At 40.7% G+C, this 10,752-nt stretch overlaps 1 protein-coding gene across 1 annotated transcript; it reads right to left on the bottom strand.

Moving 5' to 3' along the window:
• Positions 1 to 3,056: 3,056 nt before the first annotated feature.
• Positions 3,057 to 6,855, bottom strand: LOC144092416 (ras-related protein Rab-5C-like). Its single transcript, XM_077625189.1, has 6 exons — positions 6,726 to 6,855; positions 5,821 to 6,036; positions 4,782 to 4,933; positions 4,467 to 4,589; positions 4,273 to 4,366; positions 3,057 to 3,886 (listed from the first exon to the last, which is right to left on the bottom strand). The coding sequence occupies exons 2-6, from the start codon at positions 5,990 to 5,992 to the stop codon at positions 3,738 to 3,740; spliced, it is 690 nt and encodes a 229-aa protein (XP_077481315.1). The 5' UTR covers positions 5,993 to 6,036; positions 6,726 to 6,855; the 3' UTR covers positions 3,057 to 3,737.
• Between the last annotated feature and the right edge of the window lie 3,897 nt (positions 6,856 to 10,752).

The raw sequence follows: 10,752 nt of genomic DNA, 5'->3' as shown, positions 1-10,752 counted from the left end.
TTTTTTTTTATCATGAAATCAATAATATGCGGCCCGCCAGCACTGTTGACCACAGTATAAAATACATGTGTACAAAAAGCTATTTTTCATATTTTTCATTTCACCAGAAGATGGCAGTAGCCCTGTGGCCGCACTCTGGCCGCCGTGACCCTTGACCTTGCGTGATCGTTTCAGCCCAGCCCATTTCTAACATGGCGTCTGTAAACAAAAAAAGGAAAGTTGACCGCGAGGGCCGCCACTTCCAGGACAAGTGGAAATTTGAGTATTTTTTCACTGAAATACGAAACAACTGTGTCTGCCTAATTTGCCAAGTGACTGGCTGTTTTCAAGGAATTCAACATCAAGAGGCACTACCAGACGAAACATGCTAGCTACGACAAGCTAACTGGGAACAAACGCGGTGAAAAAGTGAAGCAACTGGAAGCTGTTTTAACGGCACAGCAAAGCTTTTTCACAAGAGTCCGTGAGTCAAATGAAAATGCCACAAAGGCAAGCTACGAAGTGGCAACGCTGATTGCAAAGCACTGCAAACCTTTCACTGAGGGTGAATTTATTAAAGACTGTGTAATGAAAATGGTTGAGAAAATTTGTCCCGCGAAGAAGCAAGAGTTTGCCAATATTTGCCTGGCTCGTAATACTGTGGTACGGAGAATTGAAGACGTTTCATTAGATATTAAGAGACAGTTAGAGGCAAAAGGAACTGAGTTTGACTTTTTCTCGTTAGCGTGCGATGAAAGCACGGATGCGTCCGACACCGCTCAGTTACTGATCTTTTTAAGAGGAGTGGACAATGACATGAACGTGAGTGAAGAGCTTCTGGACCTCCAGAGTCTGAAGGGCCAAACAAGAGCAACGGATTTATTTGTTTCTGTTTGTTCCACCGTAAAAAAACCATAACGGTCAAATTTCCATGGTTAGTTACTACTACTACATTCAAAGAATGTCAGGCTAAATAGTCGGCCCCCACACATTTTCACCTTACCAAATCTGGCCCTCTTTGCAAAAAGTTTGGACACCCCTGATTTAAGGTGTACAAAAGCACGGCTGGTCCATTTGCAGGAAGTCCAATCAGCACTCTCTTAGCAGGGAACTTAGCAGGTGCACTTGTCTCCATTATTTGCATAAGTGCTCCGAAATACATTTTTTTTGTTCTTCTCCTCAAGTAGCGGGCCCACAACACATTTCAATTAAGCGTGTTGCTGTAGCAACTGTAGCTTTTTCTCTCACAGTTGTTAAGACTGCTTGGCTTTAACCTTAAAAGCCTCACCTGGAAAAAAATGGATGAAAACAACACGTTAGATTTCAGTGCGATTGACGGCTGCAATCCAAACGCCAACATGATGCATCACTCGTTAGTAAAAAAAATTGAAAAATAAACACCCAGTCAGCCTTTCTGTATTATATTTTGCTGATAACCTTTCAACTTTCAACAAGCAGCTCAAATAATGAATGAATGAATACGTGGAAGGATAAAGGCCGCTGTAGTTAGCAGACGTGATACGCTAACGATGATGAGGCCCCACAACAACAAAAATGAGTTTGACACCGTGGCACTAGAGGGCGCCCCAATTTGGAGCCGAGCAAATACCTAGCTAACCAGAAAAATGACCAGGTCATCGTTTGTGTTTTCAGAGCGTTTCAACGGCGGAGACGGCGTTGCCTTTTCCTCTCGCGTGGGCCGTTTGTCGCCCAAACAACGGTGTTTCATTATAGATAAGAGGCAATTATCGTAGCGTGTTGCTGATGGGATTGTTATCTGCGCGCGTGCCATCTGAACGCCGCGTCCTCGTGCCCTTGCCGCCCGCTCACAATTCCTTCAGCCCTCAAAAGATAAACACAAGTAACATATCCCTAGTTGGCTATCGTAGCTTCTGACGTGACGAAGGAAAAATAAAGCGCATTCACCACGAGGGAGGCTAATGTGAAAAGGCCTCGTTGTTATGACGACCGTGATGGCCACTTTGCTACTTTCATTTGTTGTGCAAATTGCACGCAAGCGACAATTATCACCGGCGGGGTACGGCACGAGGAGGAAGGGGCGCGCGGGGGACGGGGACGGGGGGTTGTTCCCGGGTCGTCCTCCGTGGCTGTTCGCACAGGCCAAGCATGAAATGAGTTCCTCTCCGTGACACATTTTGATTGACAGCTCCGCAAATGAGAAATGATTTGCTGTGAACAGAGCGGCCCGCTTGCTCGTCTTGGAGGCGAGCGAGAGCGCTACTGGAAGGTCTGATGGTGGTGATGATGATGATCATCATCATGCATCATCAGTACCGGACCAGCACGGGATGGGGGTGAGCACATACCCATTATGAGTCCCGTGGAGACATGAGGTGACTCTTGTTGGAGGAGGCGTCGGATTGGTTGGATATTTGAAGTATTTCCTGGAATTCTGGTCAACACAAAATATTGGGATTTAAATTCAATGTCAGTTTTCAGGCAAAATTACATTGAGTTCAAATAAAAACAATTAAGAACATTTTTAATTAAAGAAAAACGTCAATTCAATGCAAATGGGTATAAAAATGGTGGATTAATTTGTGAGGTTACATAATATTCGAGTGAAGATAAAATAGTTTATGCTGACATTCACATCGAGCCTATTCACACAATAGAATTTTTTTAATGAGACCTTTTTAAAAATGTGCCACCAGTTGACAGAAATGTTTTTTTAGGTAAACAAAAAGGAGAACATTATATTTTTAAAGTAAACTCACAATGTTTTTTAGTAGACTGGATTTGTTGTCAAAATGTAACTAATACGTACTACAAAGAATTTTTACTTCTGGTAAAATGCTGCTACCTAGTGGCTTTCTACTACAATACAGTAGTACTATTTTTTTCCCCACCTGGAATTTAATTTTCCAAAATAAGGGAAACACATTTAATACATGTAGTAGTTTAAATTTAATATTTAAATACCATTTTTGGGGATCAGACTTTCAATTCGACCTGTCACACTCGAGTAATTGTGTTTCATCTCTTTAAGGAGGCAGCTAACAAACTACACGCTATTTTGTACGATAATTGCGAAATCACGAGCACCCCGTAACAAATTGTCTTACATGAGATTTATTCCATTTCATGTGTACACCTTATAACCACCTTTCATATCCAAATCATTAATGACAACACCAAACATAACTGAGGAAATGATTGCTGAAAAGGAAAGTTGATGTGAGCTAATACGCACAAAATGTATACAGTATACAATATATATATATAGTATTCATGTGTATATAAATATATATATACTGTGTTTTTATATACACATAAACATACAGAATATACACATAATATACCCACATGAAAATGGGAAGAGACAAAAAAATAATCATCCACCCCCTCAAAAAAAAAAGAAATTGAAAAAAAATCATTATTTTTGAAATTGGAAAGATGAGGAGGGAGGTAGATAGATGGAAGGGGACCAGTCAGAAAGGATCATCCCACTTGTTTATCTTGTGATTCATATTTTAGAGTAAAAAAGATCCAGATCATTCGTCGTGAATTGCAATTTAAGATTTGGAGGAGGCGGGGGGCGGCGAAGGGCCTCTGCCTGACCTCCAGTGTTTCTTACTTTTAACTCATCGACGCCGAAAGACGTCCAGTCCGTCGGCACCGGCAGCGAACGATGTCCCGGTGCCGACGGATCGGGCGCCTGACGCCGTCGGTGGCGGCGGTCAAACCGTGAACGATCCCGCCCATGTAAGTTAAGAGTGGTGGTCCCGGTGCGGGCCTTAGTCGCCGCTTCTGCCGCCGCCGATGCTGCCGCCGCAGCATCGGCCGGCGCGGTTGGCGGAGCCGGTGTCGTTCAGGTTGACCCCCGTCCCGGCCCGGCCCGATTGGCCGGCGCCGGTCTGAGGCTCGTTCTTTGGTAGCTTGTTGGCTGTCGGGATAAAACGGGAAATGCATGGTCAACTAGCAGCTGAGGAGAAATAATAATAATAGAATAAATACATTTTTTAAATGCTTTTTTGGGTAAATAATTTTTAAAAAGCAGAAAAAACAGAGCTGCCACACACTAAATCATACCATAACTGACATAGGAAAAAAGACTTTTAGCTTTTAAAAATAAATAGTATTGTTTTTCTTATACAAATCATACTGTATTAATAAAAAACAATAAATATACAAAAGAACTTTTACTTTCATGAAGGTGAAAGGTTAACAATTACTCAACAACTAATTCTCGATCAAAATATTGTCAAGTCATTAAAGTGGCAGCCCTTCTAAAATGACCTTAGTATTTAAGTAGCTAAATAAAGCACTTACCGATAGCCATGAAAATATCATTAACGTTAAGGCCAGTCTTGGCTGAAGTCTCCATAAAGAGGAGTCCGTGTTCGTCGGCGTATTCTTGTGCTTCCTGATGACAAAATTTTGAATTGAAGGCAAAAAAAATTGATGTGTCGATCAGTCGCCATTTGTCATCAAGACACTCCTCCTCCTCCTCCTCAACATCATACCTGATGCTCCACCGCCCTCTTATCGGCGATGTCCGCCTTGTTGCCGGCCAGCGCTATCACAATGTTGGGGTTGGCTTGTCTTTGCAACTCCTTCACCCAGTTTTTAGCGCGCGCAAACGTGTCCTGAAGACCGACAACAAGCTTCACTCGCACCGTTAGTAGGTACCATAAGTGTCCTACATTGTGCTACTTCCCCTTTCCATGTGACCTGGCAGTTTTTTTTTAAACCACCATCATGTTTTAAAAGCATTTAGCACAGAGAAAATGCATCATGCATAACTGTTAAGAAGTCAGCTCAGGGCGTTTGCCACTTACCACGTTGGTGATGTCATAAACCACGATGGCGGCCTGAGCCCCCCGGTAGTACATGGGGGCCAGGCTGTGGTAGCGCTCCTGGCCCGCAGTGTCCCAAATCTCAAACTTGACCGTGACGTCGTCCAAGCTGACGGTCTGGGTCAGGAAGGCCGCTAGCGAGGAAACACAAAACACAATAAAAATTGAATTTAAATGAATTGACAACTATTCATTCATTCAGTAATTTTTTTGTCCATTAGAGACATGGTTGACCTAAAAACGTATCTTCCTTGTGCCTCATTTATGGAGATAGATTTGTTCATTGGTTGCCATCCCTCCCACTTCAAACTTATTGGACATGTATTAGTGACAAATCTTAATTCTCACAATTGGGTATCTTTTTTCAAGGGCACTCACTGAATATTCTCTTTTATATTGCCTTATTCATGTGTAATTTGTTGATTAAAATAAAAAAAGATGCTATTTATTGACATTTTTATTTTTGTACATTCCCCCAAAAAATTCAATTATTTTTATTGTTTTAAGTGAAATATAAACAACATTATTTTATCTTGTAATTTTATGAATAAAAATGAAGGAACGTGAAAAGTGCAGACTCATAAGAAAGTAAATAAGACGTGACACTGAAAATATGATTGGAGTGCAATGTTCCCTCTAATTTTTTGTTTGTCTGGGCAGGAAGACAACCTCCCTGAGCACACTGAGTACCGACCGGTGTGAGCAACATCATCATTGCTCGCTATGGGCACACACCAGTATCACACCTGCCATAAGCAGGTGTATGTCTACTACACATAAATAATTTAGTAATAATAAAATATAATGATTAATATCTTTGAATGGGCGGCCCGGCGGATGAGTGGTTCGTGCGTCGGCCTCACAGCAAAAAAAAAAAGGGATTTTATTTTGTGCGCTCCATATAATTTGCTGTGCACAGAGAAGACGAGAGTAGTGCGCAATTGCGCACGCGCGCAGCTTAGAGGGAACATTGTTGGAGTGTGCAGACTCGTCATCCAAGGCAGTAGCAGGCAGCTCTTACCTCCAATGGTGCTTTCCTGGAATTCATGGAACTGTCCTTTGACAAAACGCAGCACCAGGCTGGACTTGCCCACCGCCGACTCGCCCAGCAGCACCAACTTGAACTGGAAGCTCTTGTTGGGCGCCGCCGCCGCGCCGTTGGGCCTGCTCGCGCCCCCGCCGCGTCCCGCCATGAGCACAAAGTGAGGAGGCTGTTTACGGATGGAGCGGCACCAAGCTGGAATGAAACCAGAGTAGACACTTAGACACCAGGAGACGCTGTGCATGTAACAGACAGAAAGAAGGAAGAGAACCATCGTGGTTTGGTAAAATACATAAGGCTGCCGCACCGCCCGCGACCCATGTGAGGATAAGCGGTTCAGAAAATGACTGAAAAAATGTTCTTGTTTCAGAAAATGAATGAAAAAAATATTCTTGTTCCAAATGAGTTTGGTTCTCTAGCAGTTTTTTTTTAAACAACAAAGTAAAAAATTACATAACCATTGAGGTAGAAGTTAGCCATTGCAAGTGTCACATGACCAATAGAGCGTGACTTGATCAAGTGCATTTTAGATCAACTGAGAAATCACAATTGTTTCTTCCTGGTAACAGACGTCGACTTATTAGAGTACCAAAGTATTCGTTCTAAAAAAAAAAAAATTAGGTCATTGAATATTTAATGAGTTTCATTTTAGTCCGCCATTGTCGCCAAGACATTACTGAAAAACTAAAGTCACACACGTGACCAGGTAAAGGCATTAAACGGACGAAACTGTCTAGTATTTACCCTGAGATCAGTCCAAGATGTGTTCCAAACAACACTGTCAGTTAGCCGCGAAGCTAAATCCTGTTAGCAGCCCAACTACCTGTCGACAGACCACGAATAGCTCCCTCGAAATGAAACAAGAGCCACGCCAAAGTTCTTACCAGTAACGAAAGCTCGATCAGAATTCAGCAGTGACCATGTTAGTCCTTCGCAGCAACAGTTTTTATCCTTTCCTTTTTGCGAAGTACTGACAGCTACAAAATAAATGCCGTACTTCCGCCTTGTATAAATTCTTCTTCTACCTCGACGTTTTTAGCCACCCCACATTTCTCTCATATTAGTGCCCCCACCGAGTGAGTTTGGTCATTGCATATTCTAAACGATTGTTTTGTTTAAATTTACTAAATTACTCTTAAATCTTTTTTCTTATTTTTATTTGACCTAAAAATAATTGACATAACACACAGTAATAAATAATATATACAAAATGGGAAAATAAGTATTATTGCATTTTAACATTGAGTACAAAGTAGTGAGTTTGGTCATTGCATATTCTAAACGATTGTTTTGTTTAAATTTACTAAATTATTCTTAAATCTTTTTTCTTATTTTTATTTGACCTAAAAATAATTGACATAACACACAGTAATAAATAATATAAACAAAATGGGAAAAAAAGTATTATTACATTTTGACATTGAGTACAAAGTATTACATTTCTTCTACAAATTCGAGCCAAAAACGAAGAAAAAAGAATGTAAGTTGAAAAAATTGAAACCATGAATAAATGTGCACCTGTCTCATGCTGTTTTAAAAGTCAACACCAGGTGGCAACATTTGAACATAAGGAATACTCAAATCAGTCATCAAAACATCTGAAATGGTTTCAAAAACAGACAGCTGACAATAATAAATACTCTGATATTAAAAAAAAAACATATTATTCTAGAGAATCGTATAAAATATATAATAACAGTAAAAGTGTCCCAATTATAAAGTCGCAACATGAGTTCACACACTACATATTTTCCCTTGGACTGCTTTTATAATGTCTTATTTTATTACAGTCATTCCCACGACACTAAACGGCTAATATTTACAAGGCTAGAGTATAGAAAAAAATGCCTGGTTAAAATGACAATGAAATTACCTCTGACCTCGTAAACATCAGTCTAGCCTCGACTTTAGATTTGGGGGTGTTGGGAATATTAATAAAGTTCACCTCAGGGGGGGGAACTTTGATTTTGGAGCCACCAGGCTGGACACACGCGGGGGCCGAGCTTCCCAAATGCCACCAGAGCACAAGTGGGAGTGTGCACGGAAAAACAGAGCAAAGATCACGTTGGACCCGGAGGTGAATATCACTCAGGGGTCTGCCGCATGCAAGACAATGTCACAGCGATCCTTTTTTTTCCCCACCGGGGAAATACATTAAACACTCTATTAGTTTTTAATATTTATATATTCATTCATGAGTACCACGGGCAGAGTGGTTAAGGTTTTTTTTTAAATATAAATGTGCTTCTTTTATCAAGTCTTTCATATTTGTGCGTTCAATGCACAGCCTAACGCAGGGGTGTCTAAAGTTTTGTTGCCGAGGGCCCATTTTAAAAATATCCACTTCAGTTTTTCCACTTTTATTTGTTCAATACAGGATTGCTGTCAGGTTAAAAAAGATTGGGTTTTAAAATGCTATATTGAATGGAATTTTTATCATTTGCAGACCAGTAAAAAGTGGGCTGCCGGCCAGAGGATGGCCCACGGGCCCTAGTTTGGATCTGGATTTGAAATCTTAACCTCTTTTTCTATTTTGGATGTGTGCGTAAGGGCAGGTCTGTGCTTGTCATTATGATTGTGCTGCTTATCCCTCATGCAATTCCTTCTTACGCTGCAATTATGAGCACATTTTGAAAGCTCATTAATGGGAAGAAGGACCTTTGACCTTTTCCTTGGATTTTCATGGCTGTGTCGTGGCAGTGTTGAGTTGTTTTGTGTTAAGTGTCACCTTGAATGCCTTGAATGCCTTTTGTGTTTGGAATTACAATCAGTGAGAATCTCCTCCGAGTATATGCTTCACACGGATGAATATTCCTTTCTCTCCTTCATATTGACTGTAAAACAAAACAGAATTAAACATGATAAGTATATTTCTAAAACGAAGGTCACAAAAGACAAAACTAGAATTCAGTTTTGTGTAAAGTTATATTAAACATATGTTTGAGTGTGTCTTTATATATTTATCCACGTTAATTTAAATTTGTTTGTTCGTTTACGAGTCGCCCTGAACACCCCCTCCGCCTCAGTGTGTCGTTGTCTCTCCCCTCCGCGAAATGTGTCTAATTTTACATCTATTAAACACATTTTATTACTATTAAACCACTCGTCATTTATTCCTTTGTCAATATATGGAGAATTAGAAGAAATAAAACATTTTTTTCCAATCCAATATCCTGTTTTTGGTGTTTTTTCAGAGGGTTGGAACTAATTCATTTGTTTTCAATTCATTTCAATGGGAAACATTCGCTCGAGTTACGAAAATTCCACAGTTAGCATGTTTAGCACGGAACATCTGTTTAGTTTTTGCTCTTTTTTTTAAACTCCAGTCCAAGTGCGTAGAACCCGTTGCCAATGTGGACACGGGATTACAAATGCAGGTGTTGTGGGAGGAAAGCGTGGGCGTCAAAGTGACACACGGTTACTGCGGCAACCTGCGGCCATGGCGCGTTTGTGTTGACGTGTGCGTGTGATGAATAAGTAAACGGATTTTTGTCCCTTTCAGTGAGGGCATGCAAAAAAAAAGGTTAAAAAAAAGGAAAAAAAATCGTGTCACACGGTTGCCAGGGGAACGGGAGGACGATCCGGCGTGATTAAATGCTCAGGCCTCCTGACCTCCTCTTCTGATCACCGATGGCGCGCTTGCACTGATTGCGTTCCCAACTCTGCAGAAGTAGGACACTGGCGCCTTGAGATAAGAGTGACATCATTCACCACTTATTTTGGAGAACACCCAAACAAACGATGGTGTAACCGGTGTAAAAATATGCATTCTTGGGTGTTGTTGAGTAGCATTGGAGTTCATTACAGTTATATGGGAATATGTAGTAAAGAAAAGACACTAATGTGCAGCTACGGAAAGATTGAAAGATGAAAATAATGTAAAAATATGTATATATATTTGAAGATGTGATGCTAGCTGTTAGCACTATAGACATTGGAATCTGATGATTATTGTTATAGAAGTAAAAGCTAGCCAATAGTTTCTTGACAGATTTTAAACGAAATGATATCCGCCGTTTACTATGATAAAGCTATGCTAAAGCTAACGCTAGATTAATTACAATGCAGTTTATAGTCAGGTCAGGTTTATGAGTTTTTTTTATATTAAATTAGCATTTGAGTGGTGGATTTACTACAGTGCAGAATTGTATAGTCAAATATTGCCTCATTGTTTCAATAAATGTTTGATGATGGAGGTTTCAAGTTGTAACTTTCAAGCTAGTAGCACACCTCATTCCGCTGCCATAAATGTGTCAGCGTCCATTTCGCCAGACAAGACAAAGTATGTTGCTGTTATTAGAATTCATTAGTGACTTTGGCAGGCCTCCAGCGCAACACGCCGAGGCGGCTTTTCATCTACGATGTATTTTAGGTTATTAAACAAGATTAAAACACTTTCTTTGAAGAGCAGAGCTGTCATTATATTTTCTGCTCTCCCAATTATCTCAAACGGCGCCGTTGAAAAGGAAAGGCGGCCTTGCTTGAAGCGGCGCCGGCGGCCGTGGCGGCGGCGGCGGCGCTGTGGTGCTTTGCTTCCAAATTCCATTAAAGTGAATTGAAGCAGGCTTTATTAAGAGATTATGCCGGAGGCCATCTTTCTTCCACCTTGGTGGTTCTTCTCTGCCTCAAGATGAAGATAAGAGTTGACTTTTCTTGACATTTCGGCCATTTGCAAGTGAAAGTTTTAGCTCGGACGCTCGTAACTCAACCAGTATCCGAGAATATCGATCTGGATCAATACATCAATCGTATTGTATTTACACAACATGAATAAGGAGCAGAAAGGGTGAAAGATTGAGAAAAGGTGGAAAAGCCAAATGATTCACTAAGCCATAAACACATCCAACCTTCCAAAATGTCCCGTGAGAAGAAAGAAAGCAACATCAAAACCTGATGTTTTGCTTTCTTTTT

The sequence above is a fragment of the Stigmatopora argus genome, chromosome 18 (assembly GCF_051989625.1).
Source record: "Stigmatopora argus isolate UIUO_Sarg chromosome 18, RoL_Sarg_1.0, whole genome shotgun sequence".
Taxonomy (NCBI): Eukaryota; Metazoa; Chordata; class Actinopteri; order Syngnathiformes; family Syngnathidae; genus Stigmatopora; species Stigmatopora argus.
Note: the sequence above shows the minus strand (reverse complement) of the source record. Positions and strands in the feature narration are given on the sequence as shown.

Bases quoted from the DNA above. Each gene is read 5' to 3' on its own strand.
- LOC144092416 (XM_077625189.1), bottom strand. From the start codon at position 5,992: ATGGCGGGACGCGGCGGGGGCGCGAGCAGGCCCAACGGCGCGGCGGCG. The intron at 4,934-5,820 runs GTAAGAGCTGCC...TTTCCTCGCTAG, and splicing joins CCAGGAAAGCACCATTGGAG to CGGCCTTCCTGACCCAGACC. The intron at 3,887-4,272 runs GTAAGTGCTTTA...TTATCCCGACAG, and splicing joins TGATATTTTCATGGCTATCG to CCAACAAGCTACCAAAGAAC.